General features: G+C 40.6%; 1 protein-coding gene across 2 annotated transcripts in view; it reads right to left on the bottom strand.

Moving 5' to 3' along the window:
• Positions 1-5,110: 5,110 nt before the first annotated feature.
• Positions 5,111-24,055, bottom strand: part of LOC127366162 (ATP-binding cassette sub-family C member 4-like) — a 35,799-nt gene continuing 16,854 nt past the window's right edge. For both annotated transcript variants that reach the window (XM_051404987.1, XM_051404988.1), the window contains exons 21-31: positions 19,473-19,623; positions 18,573-18,692; positions 18,284-18,394; positions 18,076-18,176; positions 17,252-17,443; positions 13,463-13,618; positions 10,440-10,529; positions 9,808-9,980; positions 9,045-9,150; positions 7,543-7,677; positions 5,111-6,159 (exon numbers count right to left, since the gene is read on the bottom strand). In XM_051404987.1, coding sequence (XP_051260947.1) covers positions 6,082-6,159; positions 7,543-7,677; positions 9,045-9,150; positions 9,808-9,980; positions 10,440-10,529; positions 13,463-13,618; positions 17,252-17,443; positions 18,076-18,176; positions 18,284-18,394; positions 18,573-18,692; positions 19,473-19,623 — 1,413 coding nt within the window. In that variant the 3' untranslated portion in view covers positions 5,111-6,081. The remainder of the gene's footprint in view (positions 6,160-7,542; positions 7,678-9,044; positions 9,151-9,807; positions 9,981-10,439; positions 10,530-13,462; positions 13,619-17,251; positions 17,444-18,075; positions 18,177-18,283; positions 18,395-18,572; positions 18,693-19,472; positions 19,624-24,055) is intronic.

The raw sequence follows: 24,055 nt of genomic DNA, 5'->3' as shown, positions 1-24,055 counted from the left end.
CAGGTTAATGAAATGCCTGCTGCTAAGCGTTGGTGTAGTGAGACTCGGCTAAGTCACGGCGAAGATTCTCCCGTAGTCTGGAGCCAGTGATGTGACAGCGTTGTATCAGTGTCACTGAGCGCAATCATAACATTCCTTTCCTCCGAGTCCAAAGGTTGTTTTAAATTCCCTTGGCAGCAGAATGCTTTAGGGGGTCAAACACACCAAATCTCCGAACAATAATGGGCCAACTATCAGTTACATCACTCACCTGTAATCATTGGCCGGCATTAAAAGCATGTTTTTTTTTCTGCATACTTGACTGTGAATGCTTTTGAAATGAGTATAATGTAATCTGTGCCGCAGATATCTTCTGCTTTTGTGCATCTATCCAAGAAGTGAATGGTGAGGCCTATCGGTTACTCTCTGGAGGTGATGTATACGCTCTCTAGAACAATGCCACAAACAGATGAAGGCTATAATATGCTGCTCATTCCTGCTCTCTCAATTTTCAGGGTTATTTTGTTTTCTTTTGGAAAAACATTTTAGGTGCCGCCAACTTTTTTTTTTTCAAAAGGAAGAGGTAGAAGCTAATGTTTTGATTCAAACTTAACTAAGAAATTACATTTTTCAAGTGCTCTGGCAGCAACCTCAAGATAACTGAAAAGTAAAGATTTTACCAGCAAAAGAACAGAATAAAAGCAGATTAGCCACAAATATAAACTATAGCTAAACTAGTACAAAGCAGAATGTACATAAACTGAACCAAATGCACAATTTATATGGCTTTGCTTCTCATATTTTTGCAAACCAGCTTAATCAATAAAGTTGTGGTACAAACACACGATGTAATAACACAAATCCATGTTAAAGTAACTGATGGGAGTCATGAGACATAAAATTTCCATTACGAGACGTATCATTTTGACATTATCTTCAAGATTTAAAAGTTTTTATTCTTTAACTGTGATGTGTGTCAGATTATGAACCTGGCTGTCTATCTGTATTACACTTTCATTTTCACACTGACAGTTTGAAGAATATAGACACAGGGTTTAAATACATCTCCCCACTGAATAGGAATTCTTCAGCCGATGTGCAACAGATAGTGTCAGTCTAATCTTTGAAAGCAACAGTATTGTATCTATGAAGAAAAAAATAATTATCCTCACAGATTATAATTTAAAATCAACTTTGAGGTTAAGTTTATCTCTCTTCTCCACCAAACTTTCTTTTAATTATTACATTTCCTTGAAAAAAAACAAACAAGAAAAATGCTTTTCTCAAGATTTAAACTAGAGAGTTGTGACTTTTTCAGAAAAAAAATGTCTAACCTGATAGACATAAAGTTTAATACAGATTTGTACGAAGCAAAGGAAGAAGCTATTTGAGTAATTATGGAGGGACATGAAATCAACCAGTTAGTATACTCTGTCCTACTTTATCAGGCATCTCCAGCATTGTGCATAGGGAGTTAACTTTTAGACTGTTTACTGGCTCAAAGCAAAGGCATGCATCTGAAGCCACATAGGCAAGATAATGTATCCCAGGCTACAAAAGCAGGCAAATCACTGTGCATTAAGACTGGGCACACAATAGACAACAATGGCTTGCATAAACACTATTTAGAACTATTCACATGGCATTGAAGAGATGGGCGTCGACTCACTATTGCTGCAAAGCCGGCGCATTGTGCGGAGGTGAAAAGAAGTCTAATGAACAGGAAGCCTTATTTGAGAGAGCTGACAGTAACCATACAACAGCCGCATTGTGCGCTTGCCACCAACCCTGTGGGTCTCTACATTAGGAGAAATGATGAGAAAGTAACCCGAAAAGACACAGTGGGCCCTTGGACCCACGTAAATGCAACCAGACAATAATGGGGGACACAAGCTGTCCCCACCTTTACCCAAAGCTGCACGTTTACATGCACAGAACATCAACCGCTCTCATGGCCAAGGATAAAAGCCCCCTGGCCAGATGGAACTTTGAAGTACATTTGGGTTAGTTTACCACCAAAGACTGCAATTTTAGTGCAGCAGCAGTTAAAATATATGTCATACATTTTAAATTATATCAAACTCTGCAGGGGAAAGTTAGAAATTCTCGAGTTTGGTGCACGAGGCCTCCTCCCACACACACACACACACACACACACACACACACACACACACACACACACACTCACATTATGCCCCCTGCCTCAAGCTTCATCAATCTTCCACAAAGGGATGACATCACCAATAAGCATAGCCTTTTATAGCTTTAAGCAATAAGCCTTATTTACTGATGAGATAAGCCCTCTGCTATTGTCTAGCCCTCCACTTTTCTTCTTTCTCTCGCAGTTGAAGAATCAAACAGCACTTTTGGAAGGTGACAGAGCATGCCCAGGATTTAAGGCTAAAGCATTCACAGCTGTTTCCTATTTGGTGGCCTTTCAAAGGGCCACATTAGCCAGTTTAGTTCCAAGTAGCAGGGCCAGGTACAATTACAAAAAACAGGCTTCTTTGAAAATACTTGTTCTGCTTCTTTAAGTTTTGTTTTCAACAAAAAGGAAGCAATTTCAAATGATTTTATATAAATAGATCTCTTATGTGGGAATGTGCATAAAAACGGATGCATAAATCTTGGTGAAATTGTCCGTTGAATGTTAAATATACTCACACTGGACAGAGTTTGAAACAAACCACAGCCTGCAGAGTTTACGAAGCATAATCATCCATTACATGTGTGACCTATAATTACTGTTTGTAGCAGTATTAGTCGGCCAGTCCTAAGGCCAATCTGGGGTGGTCACTAAACTGCTGAGGCACCATGATACAGTGTGGCTTATCAAACCTCACCATGCGCATGTTGGGAAAAGAATACTTGCAGTTCATGGTTTTTGTTTTTTTTTTCTGATGCAAGATCAAAGAAAAAACTAGCTAGTTATGAGCCCTCTAATAAGTTGGAAATCAACATTTGGTAGTTTTTTTATTCTACTTTCACAAAGTCTGTCACAGGAAAAACTAGGTCTAACTAGGTTGTTGCGACAATCTAGAAAATATAGCATCAACATATTCCGAATTGAGAACCTATTTTTAACAAGATAAAAAGCCATTTTCTAACACACTACATCCAGTGTCACCACATGTATCTTAAAAACGTGCCATTTGTTGTTTGTTTTTCTTAGCTCCACACAGAGTCATGTCAGGCCTTGGGAACTTGTCAGATATTCAGTTTGTAGTCACTTTAGAAAGGCTGAGCGCAGAGTCTCTGGGGAATTGCTCCAGTCTCCCCATCTCCCCCACCCCATGTCACCAGCTAGGAACAAAGCCGCCATAGTCAATTCTCCTAATTTCACTGCAGCCTGTCGAAATCCTGTTCTCCTTTTCTCCTTCTCTTCAACAAGTACTTTATGCCGGGATCAGTCAGGTCTGAGTCGCCCACAAAAACCTGAGGCTCTCGCTTCATCGTCTTTCAGCACTGAGTTTGACACTCCCCAACTCCCTGCCATTCAGGCGCCTGCACCATGCAATTTGTTTCCATTTGTCAAACAGCAGTATCCATCACAAAAGAAAATGCTGGCACAACAGAAAGTTTGTGAAAAACATTGTCTCCTCAACCCAAAATGGCCTTGAGACTAGTTATTTATTGGCCCATAACAAAACAACCTTAAACAATTTACAACACTTTTAGTTGTTATAGATACTTGTTACATTATTCTCTCAACTGACAATAAAACATCTTTACACGTCCTCAAATCAGCACCAACGTATCACTTCTCTCTTAAAGTGTGGATGGGCTAAATGCTACAGTGTGAATTCATCATTTCATTCTCTGCCTCCACATTGTGCTGACTCTTATTTTGTGTTTTATTTCTTTGGGATTCATTGTGTGGACAGGCAGGTTTCCTCAGACATTTATTTATTAAAGCCATATCAGCACTATGTTGACAGCATTGCTATTTGCACACCTATTCAGATATGTCTTAAAATGGCGCTATTCTTGGGCAACGTAGGAAGGTATCTGGTTAATAATACTTATTGTGCAAACTTTGTTGTCACCATTCTTGTGTTGGCTGTTATCGAGGGGAGAGCAGAGAGGATATATGCTGACTCTGATGTAGATAGTGCCATGAGTATTCCTATTGTGGCAGCTGCCGTGTGGTGCAGTCCCTGATAGGGTTTCGAATGCTGTCAATGCTGTGTCAGGTGCATTAGCACCTCAGAGACCCATGATGCTCCAGCTGCTATGTGCCTGTGTCTCCCCGGGCCCTGGCCGCCAGCCTGACACCCGACACAAAGTAATCACAGATCACAGCGTTTAATCACTGAAACAAGCACTCCAGAGGACCCCACTGTCAATATCCCACTCTCTCATTATCTGTTTGGATTGCACATCCACACTGTCAGATAAACAGAGTGGAAAATTAAGATTAAAAATATGGTAATTTCATTTCAGGCAGCAGGCTCCTCTCACTGGCCCATTATGCTATTGATTACCTCTGAATTCAATTTCTCTTTTCAATGTAAACTTTAATCTATTCGCAAGCCAACAATTCAACTCCCTGGGGGCTATTTGAGAGTAAGTAACCATTTAATATGACGCTGGCTGAAGATTCACTGGCTTTAATGAATTGTGTAAATCACTCAGCTTTTAAAAGGGACTGATGTCCCGTGGTTCACAACCTAAATCTGGGCCTGGTTAAATACTGGCTGTTATACCAAGCTAAGTGTTTACTGACAGCCATCTCTGAATGTGTAATCACTCTGCTCTTGTCTTGTATGAAGGCGAATTAAACAGCTCTTTACTAATTGAGCTGGTGATGACAGAATTACATTTTAATTGGGACTTAATGGTCAAATTGCAACACTAACATGTTAGAATAATAGCTACACCACTTTACTACCATGAAACTGAATTTGAAAATCACTTGACTCAACAAGATAATCACTAGGTTGTTTTCCTTAACCGCTTGCCAATTTGTAGCACCGTGGTCAAGACCGGTTGTAACCACTGACCCGAAGCAAACACACCATTCAGACATCTGAATATAGGATGAGTAACAGCAGAAGGAAATGTTTAGTGAGTCAGTGTAATATGAGACAAGACAATGCTTTAAACACAAAATGAAGACAGTACTAAAACATTGAAGCAACACTGTTTTATTATACGTCATTTAAATTTCATTTGGTGATAATTTGCATCACTTTTTTATAACTAAACAACTACAAAATGCAAACTCAATTCAATTTTATCTTTAACAAAATTAGTGTTTTAACACAACGATATAGAAAACAGAGAGTCTAAATAAATACATAGCATTAAACAGTCTACTGAATGTCACATTAATACAAAGGTAAAAAGTGCTAAATTTTTTAAGCAACAACAGCCCATTTATCAAAATACTAAAGAGAGAAAGTTGATATCACTCTGGAGAGAGATTTTCTGAGGCGATAAACTTACAACTTTTGTCCCACGTTTCTTTTTATTACTCATTATCATTACCAGTACATGACATGTTATATTTAAACTTTACTGTTCTTTTGCTGACAAGAGCTGAGGTAGACATAAAACCACTATTGTCAAAGTGCTGGAAGACTACTCAGTTAAAACAGTGCAATTACAAAAAAAAAAATCAATAGTCTGATTAAGGCACAATAATTGCTGAAAACATTGGTGTCTCCTCTCAGGTTCTCCTTGTTTTTTCAAGCATTTTCCCAAATAATAAAAAGACCTGCGAGACAATGTTTACCATGAAAGAATAATCTAAGCCACCAGTAATTTATTGCACCAGGATTAACACATCCAATACCTGCACTCTTTTGCAGGATTGAAGCTACCCAAGAGGCCAGTACACACATACATAAACATAGCAGGGTGTAATCAATAAAAAGCCATGCAGTAATATGCTGTCAATGAAGGCACATCCTGCTTCAGATACTTGCCTCTTTTCTGTTCCATACCAAAGGACTATGCCAATCAAATTGCAGCATATACTACACTCGGCCTGGGAGTCTAAAGACATTTTTTAATATACAGTAAGGAATCTAAGAACATCTGGTAAAAGATTTGGTCAGTGATGGCAAGCGCGAGGGCCACAGCCGACTCTCCAAACTGTCAAAGAGAGGTCTCAAAGATGACACGGATGTCCTTGGCACAGTCTACGTCTGTCACTCGCTTTTTGTTCATGTAAACCTGGAAGCGCATCAGGGAAGCAGTGTCACGAAATACAAGTACACAGTCCAATCTAAGCTACGATCTGTTAAGGTGTGATTTATGACAGATCCAGCCAGAGCTGGGTGAAGGGATTTGTCACCTGCTGAAGCATGCAAAAGTGGCTTATATAGACTTATAAACAACTGTGAAATTCAAGGGAAAAATATATAATCACATGTATATATAATCACTGGAATTATTTGTTTTATTTGAGCTACCTGTGTGTTTGGTTAAAGTGTCTACAAAATGCTTGATTTCTTAATACAAAGAGGCTCTGACAGACCAATAATTTCAATAACAGAAAGTTGAGTGAAAAATAGGCAAAACAAGTGAAAACAGGTTGGCCTCAGCATGAGATATACTGTCTACCCTGGGATTCTCTTTCAACATGGACAAAGGAGCTAGAGGTTGATATCAGATTATTGAATGTATTTAAACCTTGACTGACAACTATAGAAACTTGACACACAACATGCGGACCATCTCAGTATTTAATAAGTGGTGCTAGACAGTTATGGATGCTGCAGTAATCTGATCTAAGGAGAACACCCTACAATAAAGAAAAGAAAACGTAAGGGCTTGAACAATGTCACTACCAATCCGCTAGTGTGCAGGGAAAGACGATACCAAATAATACCACAGTGTGCTGAGTCTTTGAAATCAGTATTTTACTCATTTCACTCCTCTGGCTGAGGAGATACAGTTCCACTGATAAATTTGTGCGAGGGACAGAGAGAAAATGAAATGATGCCTACTTTTTCTTATTTCACAAAGACCTGTTTGAAGTTGCAATATGGTATCTGTAGTCCCAGACAGATGCACATAAAATGGAATTGAACAATGAATAGCTGGCTCTTATCTGTTCAGTGTCTGAAGGGGAAATACATCACAAATGAATTTTACAGGGAAGAAATATGGACATTCTCTATTACAGTAATCCCCATAGAAAGTTTATCCCAAATCGCGATGAAGTTAAACCCAATACTTCCAAATAGATATAGTGCAAAGAAAGCTGCTTTTCTAGAATCATCTCCAAAATGATCTCAAAATTACATTATGAGAAAAAAGATTATACGTAGAGTTTATTCGATAAAATCAGAGGATGTAAATCTACAAAGGGACAATTTCTCTCTTGAAATTAATGTTATGGTGTTGCAATGCTCCAAGTAGGCACTTTAAATTAAAATGGTAATCAAGTGTCTTTGCATTGTCAGGGTTATGCACATCCTCTCTTGCTTAACTGTATTATTTTGGAGGTGAGCAATGGAGTCTGGAGTTAAAGGGAGAGTCTGGGATTAGTGTGCCACGGCTGGACTCTATTTAGCGACAGCACCGTCCTGGCACAAAGGTGGGTGTGGTTACCTGTTTGGCTGTGTGCAGCAGTGAGGCGGCCTCAGCCCTGCCTGTCTGTTGCACCATCTGGTAAAAGAGCCCATCCTGGTTCTGGAGCAGCACATATGGCTGGTCATACTCCTGGATCCTGCCGGCAGCCAGAACCTGCAATCACACATACAATGCTGGGTGTGTGAGTGTGCGCCACCACCTGTATACTTTACTTGGGGGAAAACTGACATTTCAGCTGTTTCACTGCTGAGTGATGCATGCAGACAGCGCAGGATGAATGGGGAAACAGTAGTTCTATGCACATAGGAACCATCCATTTTATCTGACTCATGCAGCAGCAAACACAGGTGGCTGTTTCTGCTCGACAGGGCCACGGACAATGAGTGTAGCCTGTTAGTAGTGTGAAAGTCTAGTACGCTGACTCTGACAGACTGAAGATCAGTGATTTATCCATGTATTTATCCCGGCATTTCAGTGGCTCAGGGGTGGTCCTCAAGTCAAATCCAACAATCACACCTTGAAGACACTCTAGAAAATTACCATCATTTCTGTGTCATCACATGCCGTATAAACCACACAAAGAATAGTGCCAATACAAGCAGTTTGGAAAAGACTACAATTATATCACAGACAAATTTTAACAAGCTCGATCCCCTTACAGCGGTAATGAGCAGTTTGTTATCGCTAAAACCCAGTTTCAGGGAGTGTTTAGTATGAAAGGGAGACTTCTGCAGCTGCTGTCATAATCGACAGTTTAGGAGCAGGATACTAGGAGATGGAGTTTGAATCTTGGAAAACATTTTGTGTCTAAATGTGGCACAGCTTAGGATTTGGACATGGCAATTCAGGTGGGCCCCAATTTAGTTCTCCCGGTGTGCGTAACAATCTGGGGGCATTTAACACAAGTGTAGGTGTGAAACAGTCCCTGCTGTGCGATATTTGGCTTTTCTCAGCAAACCCTCAGTGACCGAGCAGCCACCAGGTCGTACCCTGTCCTCCATAGACGCTTAACAAATGCTGCCACAAATGGCAGTAATTGGCACCTCTGCAGGCAGTAGCAGGAAAGGGCCAAAGATCAAGTGGCACAAGCGCAGGCTCAATGAGAGGGAATGCTGTGAGGGAGAAATCAGCCCAGCTGTTGCAAAATAGGGCAAGTGAATTAAAAATCTGCAAAGATTGTGTAGCAAGCCCCAAAAACAGGAAGGGGTGTTGGAAAGCTCTAAATCTCAGGTATGTTTGATGCACAGCAGTGTGAGTGACTACGAGGCGCGTGTTTTTGCAGGCTACTTCACATTAGACCACAAATTCTTTACACAACAGGAGCTCAATTTATTAGAGTTGATAAGAAAGAACAAGAAGGGGTTCCTGAAGTTTGTGAACAAAACATAAGTATCAAAAAACCCTTTTTTCTGTCTGTTATCATAAAACGTTCCCAATAACTGATTACAGAAGGATAGTGGTCTCATTTAAAATAGTGACTGAAGTGCAGGACATTGGAAATTTACTGTGTTCTTACTTACCAGTATTCTGTCACAGTCAATGATAGTGTTGAGCCTGTGAGCGATGGTGAGGACTGTGCACTCTTGAAACTTGTCCCGGATAGTCTGCTGGATGAGGCTGTCAGTTCTAAAGGAGCAGGGAACACAACACCTCAGCACAAAAAAACTCTCTTCCTATACACCCTTGGGCAGGGATTTTACTTAACAGAGAACAATGGCTCATCAGCAGGCAGGTATGTGCAGTAGTAGGCATGGCAGAAAATAATATATATCTTATTTTCACTTATAATATCTTATTCTTATTCTTATTCCACATTATCTTTCACTTTTTAAAAGTCATGATAAGGCCAGAGATATACTTGCTTTTAACTAAGCTTTCATGCAAGCATATGTCCGGCCTAATAGTTACATTTTTTAATTTTGGTGATTTGTTTTTGATTATTCATTGTCTGTTTACTACAGTGAGCTGAATTGGTGTGCTCTAGTCAATCACACAATTTAAGAAATATAATCTTAATCTTACATACTCTGTTTACTACCAAGCAATGTCCATTATGGTTGATAAGTCTTTAATTTCTTCGTCATGACGGTTTTAGTTGTGTTCTATTTATTTATTTGCCCTGCAGTACCGCTGCATATCTGTAGTGGGACTATCCTTATCACAAAAAATACCCATCTGGAGTAGCACTAGTCTGCGGTAAAGAATCTACATGTGGAAATGACTGTTCAAGCACTGATGAAAAATCAATTTAGTAGACACTTGAAGACTCAAGTGTCCCCTGACCTCGGGTCCACATTGGCTGTGGCCTCATCAATGATGAGGATGCGGTTTTTCCGGAGGATGGCCCTGGCCAGACACACCAGCTGCCTCTGGCCCACGCTGAAGTTAGAGCCTGATTCAGTCAGCAGCGTCTCCAGCTTATTGGGCAGGTCCTCCACCACGGCCTTCATCTGCACCTGCAGAGAAGGAGAGCAGAGCCCCAACCCTTCATTACTCCTGCATAAAGGCTTCCTGTGGGGATGTCGTTAAAGAGCTATCCAAACACACCCATTAACCGCCTGGCACAATGCAGGGCCAGGTCCACTGATGACCTTGGCCAGTGCTCTCTTGTGGCCAGCCTCTAGCTTTAATCCAGGCCACCAAACCCATTCAGAGGCAGGACCAGGAGCTGAAGCCCTTCACTGTGGGGGGAGCCTTCATCCTGGTTGGCCTGACTGCCCAAACACATCTCCCCCAGCACTTTCAATGGTTCCCAGTTACAAGCCGCACATTGAGCTGGGCCCCATGGCCCTAATGGGATTTCCCCCCATGACTTGTGGCGAGCAGGGAGGCTGAATGGCAGCATTGTACAGGGGGACAGAGGGATCCCCCCCTGGGCCGGCGAGGGGGAATCATTCAGAGCCACGCTGGAGTACCTCTTGGAGTGCATTCCACAGGTCCTCATCTGTGTGCTGCCTGAAAGGGTCCAGATTCTTCCTCACGGTGCCCGTGAAGAGAACTGGGTCCTGTGGATAGATGGATATAGAAAGAGAAGGCCGTAGCCAGTTAAGATAATGACAAGGGGGAATATGTATGAAAGGGTTAAGACAAGCTTTATGGAGCGCCGCTAGGCAATGTTTAAAGGGAAGATGTTCACAAAGGGCTTGCTCCACTCAGGAGCTCTATTCAATGCTCTGGCCAACTATCCTTCAATAAGTTGATCTTTTTACTTAGAAAATCGGAGTTGTGTGAGGTTGTCTGAATATATAGCACAAAAAAAGTGCCATCTAGTCACTCTTACCACACAAATAATTTCATACAGCAGCTGTATTAGAAATTATAATCTCAAAATGTCTGCCAAAAGTAACAGCTTTACTCTGTCAAACACAGAAGAATCTGTCAAGAGGGGTTATCGCATCAGTTGACTACCCTCATGAAAGGAGGGCCTCAGAACTCAGACAGCTAGGATGTCCAAGATATATATTTATGGTGAGCCACACACCTGTATCAAGGTTCAGCCACACAGCCATCTTTAAGAGGGTAAATAAAGCTCTTTATTATGGTGCAGAGGAACGAGCCCTCTAGTCCACAGGTACTCTTCAAACAACACGCCACTCTGTTTGTGGTAAAACTGATAAACAGGAGCAAGCCGGCATCTCCTTGTGTAAGGTCAGATATTTATTCATAAATCCTTCTCCAATTTTGAAGTGATTTACTGAACACTTAGTACTGAGGACTCTACCAGGCTATCATAAAGAGACCGCTTTCCCTGTGCTCTAGATAAGGGGTTCATATGGCATCATTTCCCCATTGTTTTATCAGTGTACAAATACAGCTGTGCTTTCCTTGGAAAAGTAACACTGAATTTATGACATCTGAGAGGTTACAATGACCATTTGAAAAAAGCTTTAATGAGATGTTTGTGATCTGCCATGGCAATAGAGGTGACGCAGAGCAGCAATTAACTGTCTATAACAAGAACTTATAGACTTCCATTGTATCTGCATCACAGTCAAGGCAATGTGATAACTTCAGTTTACTCAAGATAGGAATCTGACCTCAAATCAAGATAGGAAATGTTCACGAGTAAAATACACAATGGGTCTAAAAGTGCCTGCGTTAAGGTTACAGAACTACTAGTCTGAATGTGACTCACTATCCATGCCTTCATCTCTGCTCTCTTAAAGGTCAGCTTCAGAGCCAGTGCTGTGACAGCAACACAGAAAAAAAAAATCCATCCTGCGTCCATGTGTGTAAGCACGACTATTTATACAGTGTACAAACACAGAGCACACACCCCTCAAATACAAAATCATGTCTCAACAAACCTTCATGTAGGTCAGAAGACTAAGGCCTAACTGCTCAATTTCATCCAGAAAAATAAAGCTTTTCAGGACTTCATCCCTGCTACCTGTGCCTTAGAAAATGTTCCACCTCTTTACTTCCAATGAGCTTTTCCTCCTGTCACCAAAATACCACCTTGTCATTAAGCCAGCTGAAGTCCCAATTCAAACTAGTTTTGTGACACACTTTAATTGAGGATTCAATGTTAGGTCGGAAAAACTGCTTTCAAGCACAGCTTTCCATAGACCGATTATGTGCTCCACCAATTCTAAGCCCTCTGTTTGCCACAGAATTCATTTTTTTCAGAAGTCATTCCTGAGAATTCAATAGAAACTGAAATGGATCCTTTTTTAATGCCATATGCTAATAAAAGCTTATCATAATCAAATCTGTGGGTGGCAAATAATGAAAACTCCTCACTGGCAATGTATAGTATACATATCACTCTCAAAATTCCACATGAAAAGGTAAGGCAACTAGCAATTTATATCAAGATTTTTTCCATGTGAAAGGCTGACTGAATATCACTTTATCTCTGACGTCTAGCAGGAGAATAAAAAGGCTTTCAGATGAATTTGTGTAAATCCAAGAGGCTTCTCGCTGTATAAGTTTGTAAAACTAAGAGCATGCTACAGAGAAACTCTACTCTTCTGAATATGGGTAAGACTTCATATCATGGAAATGCCATCCAGTAGCCTATATGATACACATGGGCGTGCAGTTAAAGTTCTGACTTGTAACCTGCCACTTTGTGCAAGTCTCACCCTCTAGGAGAGACAGAAAGAGTAAACAAAATCACATCAAACACACATCACATCCATCTCAAACTAGTTTGGACTAGGAAGTAAAACTTTATCTGAAGTAGTAGCAATGCCAGAAACCTATCAAATCCACAGAAAAGCATTAATGAAACTGTTTTTGGGCATCTTGGCTGCACCCTAGAAATGTTTGAGACTTGGGCAAAGTGACGGTGTACAAGGGGACTCTGGCTGTGAGGATGGGGGAGACTTCTTCTAAGCAGCTTTCCCATGTTTGGGGGGTAGAGGACTAATCCTCTGTCAGGGATGGGGAACTGCTCTCTTCACAGTACAGGCCGTGGGAGTCTTCTCCCCTCCCTCCACTCTGCTGACACTCACCCGCAGGCTGGCATTTTCTTAATGCCGTATCAGTTTCAACAAGCGGAAATAAAGTTAAACTGTCTCAAGGCATCCGTTTGTCTCACTTTCAGAAATCCCCTGAGAGACGACTGTAATTCTCCTCACTTGTTTTAGCTTTTTAAAAGCCAGGCGTATAAAAAAGGGCCAAAGCATGAAGGTGTGTGTTTCCAGTGTTTATCTGACATTTGTGCAATTTCTCAATCATGAGGAATCAAAGAACCTTTCAGAAGCTGTCAAAGCAAAAGTCCAGCAGTTTTGGAGGACAACAACTGCAACATTAAAAGCAGCCTAATATTATACTGAAACTTTAATTGCTGTACTTAAGTTCTAATACATGATGAAATCCAATATTTTTCTAATTTTAGCTAATTCCATTCAAATTTACCCATTTGTTACTTTATGCAGTTTCAAGGGCCAAAACACAACAGTTGAGACTGAGGGCAGTTTAATAAGGGCACCTGTGGGATGATGGACATTCTCTGGCGCAGGGTGTGCAGACCAATCTCAGAAGTCAGAAAACCGTCAATCCTTATTCTTCCCTCTGGTTCTGCTAGCCGGAACAAGGCAGAGATCAGGGAGCTTTTACCAGCGCCAGTGCGCCCAACGATGCCAACCTACAGTGGTGAGATGAGAACTATTTTTATTTCTGAAACATTCCACAAATTCACAAAGAAAATCACAAAATAGTATCATGTCACAGCAGCCATTTTGACATGAAATAGTAGGGTAAACATTAATACTAATTAAGGTCTGTTCCCTTCAGGTCAAACAGAGGCAGGGCTCTGCTATTGTGCATGTTGGCTCAATGAAAATGCTCTGCAATTTTAAATGGAACAGGACCTTAATTAGTATAATCGGTTACACCTGTGTTTACCCTACTATAACATGTCAAATGGCTGTGAAATAGGTCTATTAATCTTAATAGTGCTTATTGTGTCGCTGAGGGAACATGTCGGATAAGTACAATGCAAGGAAAACATACTATTCTACAACAAGCAGGTAAAACAAATCACTTTTTTGACAGCAGTCACATAACTTTGGCAGATAATGGAGAAAATACTCACATGGCATCAGGTGAACACATCTTGATGCCATGCAGCGTGACGAACTGTATCATTTTGTGTTGGACCTTTTGCATGTTTATGATTCAAGGCAGCTATATTTGTGTGCCATATTTTATAAAAGTGCTCATTTCATAATCCAACAGTGTCTGTAGGATGGAAATTTGTACTTACTCTTTATTACTCTAATTCTATGATAACAGTGTGAGTCATTTAAAAGGCTATATAAGCATACAACCTTCCAGAGTTGTTAAATATGTGCATATAAAGTTTTTGCCGTCTGAGAAGCCTTTAAATTCCCAGATCTGTTCATCAAACTGGACCCTGTTCCTCAGGCTGGATTGCATGTCTTGTCCTGCTGGTACTTGAAGCAACATACCCAAACTAACCCCCACCAATGCAGTTTCACTACCATGCTAGCAGCTCTGTGAGGTTTTACACAGGTAAAGCAGTGCTTTGAGCTAAATGCTAATGTCAGCCTGCTAACATGCCCACAATAACAACAGGATGATTCTTTTAAGGGTATAACGTTTACCATGTTAAACCAACTCACTCCCAATGCAAATTTGCAAATCCTGCAACGTAGATACACCGCTGTGTTAAACACATAGACCCAAAGAGGACTGACACAGAAAATGACCAGTCTAGATCAAACTGCAGAGCATACTCCGTAAATACCCAAATGCAAGCTGGAACCAAATGGAAATGGTGTCAACGATGGCACCACGGGGCAAACCATTGCTCGTTCCAATGAACTGGGCTGCTGGTGCCACACACTGCTGCCTGCCAACACATAGGCTTGTTATATGCCATTACATAGCCAATGGGCAACCTTTTTGTTTAGCCAGGGGTTTACGAACAATACTGCTTGCATAACAAAGAATCGCTGTGTGTGCTTCACAACATGCCAACACACACAGAGGGTGCAACAATGCCATTTTCTCTCCCTCTTTGACTATTAAGGTGGAGGGTACAAAAGGACCAGCATCAGTGATCCAGGATCTAAATAAACTCTACATATTATTAGACAGAGAGGGTGAGGTTACTGAAATAACTCTCTCTGAGCCAAGGTAAAAGTAAACGGTAAAGGAATATTAATTGGCAACAAATTGAAAGAGAGCTGTTCAGTGGGCTGAAATGGTCCCACCATTAAAAGGGCCCCGAGAAAACACAGGCAATTTTCCCATGAGGGACACGGGAACACATCACTGGATGCTTTTACCTGGTCCTTGTAGGAAACATTTCAGAAGAGGAAACAATCTTTCCCTAAACCCCCTCGTGACCTCATGTGAAGAGGACATGACAGTCGAATATGACAGACCTCTCCTCTCTGCAGCAAAGAGTGCACAGACGTCATTGAACTGCTGACAGAATCAGAAACCCTCCTTGTTGAACAGAAACAGGGTACTGTGAAGGCATGCATTGAAAAGGCTACACCACAGTGCCAAAAGATCCTAGACAAATCTGTGCCTCTCAGGAGCCAGACATAGGCATTGCACACACGGTAGCAGGGGTGAGAAAGTTTAGATGTTTATCATGGCCAAAGATTTTCACACTTTGAATGTTTTCAATGAGGAAGTAGGAGAAAGCTTTGTTGCAACCACTGACTCACAGATGGAGCCGTTGAGCTACACAATAGGTCATCCCTTTTGGGCTGAGGTCACCTCGCTCTGTGCTACTCCAAAAAGTATTACTTTATTCTGTGGACTACATGTTTTCAGTCTTTTATGTTTTTGTCTTCTGGCTGTAAAGCTCTTTGTATATTTGTTTTGAAAGGTGCTATCCTGCTTTGACACGTCAAAAGGTCAGCCATGAAAAGGATCTATTATGAGAGCTCACAATCCCGCAATTTTTTTAAAGCAAGTTCAGGGCAATACTCAAATACTGTACGTCTTCGAAGTCCTCATGCCTAATAATCAAAGTTGGTCCTTTTTGATGCTGTTTTTTTTTTAAGGCACAAGTTCAGGGCACACTTACGACAAGTCTTCGTGCCTAAACAACAGAATTGGTTTGTTGGCCAAGGACAAAAAAACAATCTATTTGTGAAGTTCAATAATTACTTGTATACGTTTTTTCTTAGTTAAGTTATGGTCACATCTAGCTAATAGCACCTACCTGGTTAAGGTTATGGGAAGAGGAAAAACAAATAAATATTACCGACTACCTCAAGTCACACTACTTTCTGATAAACAAAGGTAATTTTAAGCTATTTAAACAAATGACCAATAATGGTTGTTTTTCTCAACATAACAGTCTCATAATGCATTTGAAACAGTGCTCAGCATGGATGAGTCACATATTCCTTGGCTTTTCATCAATCTGTATGAAAAGAAGCGTATCACATATTTTTTTCCCATTTCAGATAACCAACACTTGAGAATGTCAAAGTTCATTTCAGAAATCATATTGTGCAGTTATAGTTTATCTATAGCATAATGAAATGTAAAAGCGGGTGCTGTGCATCATTGATCTTGATTTTATAAGTCTTGGAGATAAGGAATATGCCCTTACTAAGCTATTTCTCTCTAAACAATGGAAGGTCAACTGTGGTGTTGTAGTGAGTTGTGTTTTTTTATATGTACAGTAGACGACTAGTGAGGGCCAGAGTGAATAGATCTTGTACTGTAGGTGGTAGGTGCAGCTTTCCTTGTGAAAGGCTGTCAGGGGAACTGTCAGAATACACAAAGCCTTTCACCCCCATGGCATGTGGCAGAGATCCTTCCCATGGGCTGTCAGAGCCAGGGCCTCTACACTTATCAACCCATCCATTGTGAAATCAGCCGCCCTGGCCAACCATAGCCATGCAAAATACACCCCCTGCATTAAACACAATTTCAATCATCCTCAACCATCTCCCTCTGCTTCCCTCTCCCTCCCTTCCCTCGCCCCTCTCCCTCGGCCTCTCCTCTCTCTTATAGTGAATAAACAGTTGTCACCGTCAGGTAGCTCAAAATGCAAATTGGGAACAAATGGATCCACTTGAACAGTCTTAATTACATGATATGTATTCCATGAATCACAAATGGTATGGTCCCGAAGATTCAGCAGCACAATATAGTGTCCCTTTAATAATTGATTTGAAAATAATGCCACATAAAAAAGAATCACATCACACCTTCTACGCTAGCTGCATATCAACCTGGTGCACACCAGTAAGCATTCACAGGTGGGAATAAAGACAAGAACCTTTTCTCTGGATGTGAAGACAACTGTCAGGTTCTTTAGGACCAAAGGCTCACTGGCACTGTAAGAGAAGTTGACTCTGTCAAAGGTGATGGAGCCTGTCTTGGGCCAATCATGTGGAGGCCGTCTGTCCGTCTCCCAGGGTGCTTCACTCTCCAGCTCTGCATACTCAACCACTCTTTCCACTGATGTCATCTACAAAAAACAAGGCATTTTTTTTCATGGACCATGTAGAGGTTTACAATATTAATGTTGTGAAAATGGATATCAATTTATACATTTTGCTCATTTGATCACTTGAAACACAATTGACCCTTCCTGGGACAAGACCATTTTCCCTGTACTTGGATATGCTATGTGCTAGGTTTTTCTATGTTGAAAAGAACACCACATTTTTTAAATGGTTAAAAGATAAAAGCGACATATACATTTATCACATCTTAGTTAACTAATGTTAACAAAATGCTAGTTAGCCAGCTCTTCTGCTCTGTAGCAAAACGGTAGCTAACTAGCGAACTAGCTAACGATTTATATAGATTACAAAATCAAAAGTAGCAGAGGCCAAGATATGCTGACTTTTAGTCTCCACACTTTAAATTTTTAACCTGTTTTCACAGGTTATGTAGTACTCCCTGTGAGTAAAATTAACTTCATGTTTAAAATCTGTGGAGTGCCCCTTTAATCAGCCCACATTTCTCTTGGGGATCCAGTCCTAAAGGGCCTCTTGGGAATTGAGTGAAATTGATTAACATTTTAAGAGAATAAATTATGAATGGGTTTTATGATATCCAAACTGCAGTTAAATGTTCAAATGCAAATGTTCTGACCATGTTCTCGATCTCTGCACTCTGTCTGACGCCCCACTGGAACATGCCTGTAAGTGTCACAGCATACGATAGAGCCAGCCCCACCGCACCTGGTTCCAGTCCTGTAATGTCAGGAAAAAAGTAAACATACAGTCACGCATTCCTGAATTTATCAGGATGGTTTCACTAAGAGTATGTGTCACTTGTTTCATCCAAAACCATACAGTACCATCCCTGAGGTAAAGACAGCCAAAAGCAGTAATGCTGACAAAAACTGAGCAAATTCCATCAAGGCGCACAGCAAACCAGCGAGAAGTGGTCAGGAATAAGAACCAGGCCTCTGTTAGCAAACACACACATAAGACAATAAATATAATCTCTAGCACATGGATATTACTAATAATAAACATTTTAAAAAATTACATTGTATAGCTTTGAAAGGGTATAATAAAAAGTCAGTATCTTTACTGAAATTTATAAAAAGAAAAATATATATATTTATATGTTCTTATTCCCACCCGAGTGAAGATCTTGATATTCATCAAACAATTGTTGAAACCTCTGCTGAACCTTGAAGGCACGAATGGTGCTCAGGCCTTGGAGAGAGGAAGAAAGGTGGGAGAATACGGGACTCCGAGCTAAAAGAAATAAGATACAATATCTATTAACATCTGAACAAACAGGCACCTGCAAAATCAGCTCTTAATTCAACACTCCAATGGCATTTTACAATCCAAACGCATTTTCTTTTTCTATACTAAGGTCAGTTCTAAAAAGTTCTAACCAACATTTTTAACCATGAACGTGGTCTCAGAGCATATTTCCTTTCATGTATCATACTTTTAAAACAGACTCCTTATATGTTACAATTTATTGCATTTTTAAGTAAGTCAATATATTAACTTTCAGAAGGTGTAGACAAAGAAAATGTGACGTGGTAATCAGTAGTGGAATACTAATTTGTAGTGCATCAACATTTAATATGCCCCTGATGCAAAACAGTTTTGATTTAGGGATAGGTTGCAATTGAGTGGCCCTTTGTTTCTTTTTGTTAGGCTTACAAAACCAAAGACAAAACCTAAATGTTTCCTCTGAGCTTTTTAATAGAACTTTTGTTCTTTAAGATGATGGAACCTGTTGGCCAATGTGCATTTGGGCTCTCAGCCCAGAATAAAATAGATGAACTAAAGCCTGCAATGGCCTAGTCATGCCCACTTGGCATTTTTCCCATTGTATGTGATGTCATGAACTCCAGTCTCTAGAGGAAACTGCGTGTGGCCGAGCTATAGGCCACCGCCACCTTTAGCCTTTATGCTAATGACCAAGGCTTTCTTCAATGGTCTATTAGCATTCCTGTGGTCTGCTTTTGTCTCTTACCACAAATGGACATGCCCACCCCACCACCCCAAAAAAATTACTGGTAGACTCTAGGCGCTTGATGTCCCTGGAGGTCTGCAGGAAGTAGCATCGCAGAAACAGGAAGACAGCAAGAAGGGGAACAACGGGAATAAGGATCCAGGGGATGATGATGGCAGCTACTGCAATCACTCCAATGACTTGGAGGAATACCTGAGACAGAGAGAAAAATGTGAGCACAATATAACCAAACAGCAACAGACTCAAAAGCTCCACTGCTGCTGTGTGGGCTACCACTGGGGCAGTGAGCCCTATTTCTTAAGGCTGCACAAGAGAAATTCTTTCAGTTGTGTTTGTGTGAGACCATCATGGACATACAGTAAGGTAACAGCAGGTTGTGGGACTGAGGTTATGTGACTCACAGTGTGAAAGGAAAACGATCACAGCACTAATTCTCACTTAGTAGCAGGTGAGAATTTACCACTTGGCCACTGCAGCTCATATCCCTGGCTCTCTTGGGCTTTCCCTTCAACACTTCTGGCCTGTAAGCCTCCCTGGCAGAGCAGCCAGCCAACAGGCATGGCCACAGTGACTGGCAGAGGGCTCTGGGAACCACACTGTGGGTGTCTGATACATCACACTGAAACCACACAGCCCTCAACAACACAGTGACTCATCACCCGTGTTAATGGCTCTGTGACACATCTAGACCAGGATACCAGAGCTGCCTAAACAGGATTGGAGGCAATGAGTCTGACAACACAAAAGCACCCACACCTGCACTTTGTTTAGAAACTGAAGTAAGAATCTGATAAAGTATCATTAATATTAATATTAAAGATAAAAGGATTTTACCATATCCCACCTGTGGTGGTTATTATCTGTTCTGCACTTAAGTACATTTTTGTGGTACTGTTACATTTATGGGGCTCTATTGGCAGAAATGGAATATAATACAACTATGTTTCATTTTAATTTTTCAGTGTATAATCACCTAAAGAAATTCTGTTATTTTTGAGTATTTCACAGCCATGTCCTCCGTACTTGGAAGGGGAGAGTGACACGAGAGAGTTGCTATCTGCAACTATACCACTAGATGCCACTAAATCCTACACACTGGCCCTTTAAGTACCAGCACTTTTTACTTTTGCTCACTTTTTACTTTTGCTTAAGTTAATCTAAATACTTCTTCCACGACAGGATATACAATATTAATACAAGACTGTAAATGCACAGCCATATCTGAAAATAATAAAAATACTTTTTCTGGCCAATTTTTGAAATAATTATTTGCAGAAGATATTTGAAGAATTGTACTTAGTTAGAACAATTCTGAGGTAATTACTTGAGTATTTCCATTGTATACTACTTTATACTTCATGCAATTCAGAGGTAAAGATTGTACTTTTTTAATCCACTACATTTATTTGACAGTCCTGGATTTCTGCTAGTTACTTTTCAGACAAAGAATTTTTATTAAAAAACAATATGGACAAGTTTCTAAAATGTAGTACATTGCTTAAGATTAAAGCAGTGGTTCTCAATCTTTCTGGTTTGAGACCCTTTACAAAAAAGCAGTTTAATTTAATGAAGCACTGTACTACGATACCTAACATTATATAAAGTAATAATATATGTCCATAATAATAATAATAATAATAATAAGCTATTATTAATAATGATATTAATAATAATATTAATATATCAGCTTTTTTGTCAGGAGTACTTTTACTTTAGATACTTTAAGTAGATTTTTCTGATTATACTTTTATACTTTTACTTAAATAGGATCTTGAATGCAGGACTTGTAATGCAGTGTGTTTACTGTGCAACATTGATACTTTTACATAAGTAAATGATCAGAATATTTCTTCCACCACTGAATATGTGAGAGCCCATTTCTTCTGAACTGAAAGGTATACTGTGTTACATATTTCATATTCGATTGATAGATGATAAAATTGAAACCTCACACCCTGAAATTAGACACATCCCAAGAGATGAATCCTAAGACGTGGAGATTAGGATCATACTGTTACCTTCAATGGTCTCAGACTAGCCCAGAGAGATGAAAATTTAATTTAGCACCTTAATTACGGATGTTATCTGCCACTTAAGCACACATTTAAGCATGATCACTTTCAGTGTAGTTTTATGATGAAAAGCTACTCAATTCCATTTGCAGTTCTGATAAGAGGGTATTACTAGTCTAACCATTGCTGTAGTGCAGCCCACACAATCAAACAGTGAGTGGAAGCTACTGAGCACAACTGATCCCAAGAATTTCACAGTACATAAGTTTCAATCTTAGCCTTGATGGAAGGCTACCAGACTGCAAAGTGAGATGGTGGCACATGAGCCATTACTGCATGTTATCCAGCCTTCCCTAGAGGGGATCAAATATTAACTGAACAAATGTCTTATCATATATACTGTTTCTCTTTCACTCTCCCGCTGCTGATTGGTGACACAGTGACACTGCTCATTCATGTTTGCTGATTGGTTCATTTAAATTCTAATTGGGCCCATTTCAGTCAGGGGCCACGAAGGTCCGAGACAGGCTTATCTGACAGTGGGGTCATCTGAGGGGACAGGAGGAGGAACAGGAAGCATTAGATAGAAGTCTTGCCTCCTCCTGCTCCCCAGGGCCCGCTGTCGCCAAGGCCGCGTTTGATCGTGTGATCCATTTGCGTGGTCTGGCGCTTATCATGTCAGCATCGGGAACACCGTGGCCCCCACCCACACTACACACAGATGACTCCGATAAGTGATCCTACAAGCATACACCTCACCCCCTCAGACCACATCCATATCTCCTATGAAACCACACAGGAACAGAAAACTCCCAAAGCCACATCCCGCTGCACATAAAAGTGGATAAAAGGATGAAAGGTTTTGTATACAAACAGTTTAAATAAAGAATTACCGCTAATTGCTCTTTAGCAAGAAAAGAAAGCTACCGCACGCATGTGATTCAGTCATTCAAGCAAACTGGGCGCACTGCTGTGTCCAAAGACCATTGAGATCTCTGCTGACCCTAATTGCTTTATTTTCTCAATGATTCTATCAGCTCTTTGATGTCCAAATAAATGTAGAAAATTGAAGTTAATTGCTATATTTGTGTTCGGCAATGATAGCGACTGTTGTTCCGCAGCAGAAAATAAACACTTGCCTTTAATTAAACATCCCTCCGGACACAAGGAATCAGTACGCCTTTTACAACCCCCCTTTTCATCCTCCCTTTATTTACTGACAGTGTGCAATATTTGCCACTGGGAAAAAAGTGCAAACAAAACAGGAAATGAGGGGAAAGCATGGCAAAGAAAATTCCTCAAAAGAAGTCTTCTGTCATCGCTGGAATTTTTTTTTCACTCCACACTTTTCCGTGACAGAGCTGCACAATAAGTTGCAAGGGTCAGTAGTACTGAAACAAAACAGGGCTGTTCCACTTGGGCTCTGGAACAATAGAAGTGACCCAATCCATTCTACTCTGTCTTTGGGCTTTATTTTAGCATTAAATGCCCAGATGCTGTGGCCTTTCTTTAGGAGAAATGACTGTGGACACCTCCTTCACATTTTCCTTTTCTGGGCCATTTTCACTTCATAAAGCTGCAGTCAATGTGTTTTGTGTGTGGTGAGGAGGGTCTGACACATACTGTGGTGGTCTCAGTCGCTGTCTACATTGGTGGCTCAAGTAGTCCTAGGATTAGGCCTTTGTGTGCTGTGAAAAGGTAAAAGAAGTCACTTATTTGGGCTCAGTCAAGCTGCTGATTTCCAACCCCATTTTGGAAATAAGAGAAAGGCTTTGAAATGCGGTCTCTCACTCTCTCTCTTTCTCTACCATAAATCACTTCGTGCCCAGCAAATTCATTCATTCAGTCATTGCTCCTTTTCTTTTTTTCTACTTCCTCTTGAAAACAACACACACACACACATACAAAAAAAAAACATTTTCAAATGTATACAAAAAACAGCAATTCACAAATACAAGTCCCTCACAGAAAGCACAGAACTCATTATCTTCATCGCATTGACATGAGATGCGATTCAAGATTAGATTGGGACTTTGTTATGTAAGTTCCCAGGCCTGTATGTCTGAGTCAGAGCAGCTGAGGTGCTGGACCGCAGCATCATGAAAGACCACACATACACACATTGGAAGCTTTTGCTGGCCAGTGCTCGCCATCAAATGACCGTGTGTGGTATTGCTGAGTGTCCAGTCAAGCACACCCATGAGCACATTCATTAACAATGCTGTTTTCTTGTGTTTTGGTTTATCTCTCATCTAATTTGACAAATACGTGAATAAAACAAGCAAATCTTTAGTCTTCTCGCCTTTCTATTTTTTCACCTTGTGTAGGAAGACAATGGCGCTGTCATAAAACAATGCTCAAAGGGGATTTATGGCACAGCCTATATATTTCCACACAGGACTGTCTCCAGTGTTTCTCAGGATAACCTGTGTAACGCCTGGAGCCAGTGCATTCTTCACTTCTTCTGTCACCAGTGTGGTAAAGAAGCAGAGAAAGCCGGTGAAATCCCATCCTACAGCACTCAGTTACGTCAGCAGTTCTCATATCCCACAAAGCAACTGAAAAGGCCTGACACACAATGTGCCACAATATACAGACTCACACAACGATCC

Source organism: Dicentrarchus labrax, unplaced genomic scaffold (genome assembly GCF_905237075.1).
Source record: "Dicentrarchus labrax unplaced genomic scaffold, dlabrax2021, whole genome shotgun sequence".
NCBI lineage: Eukaryota > Metazoa > Chordata > Actinopteri > Moronidae > Dicentrarchus > Dicentrarchus labrax.
This window is presented reverse-complemented; position numbering and strand designations above follow the sequence as displayed.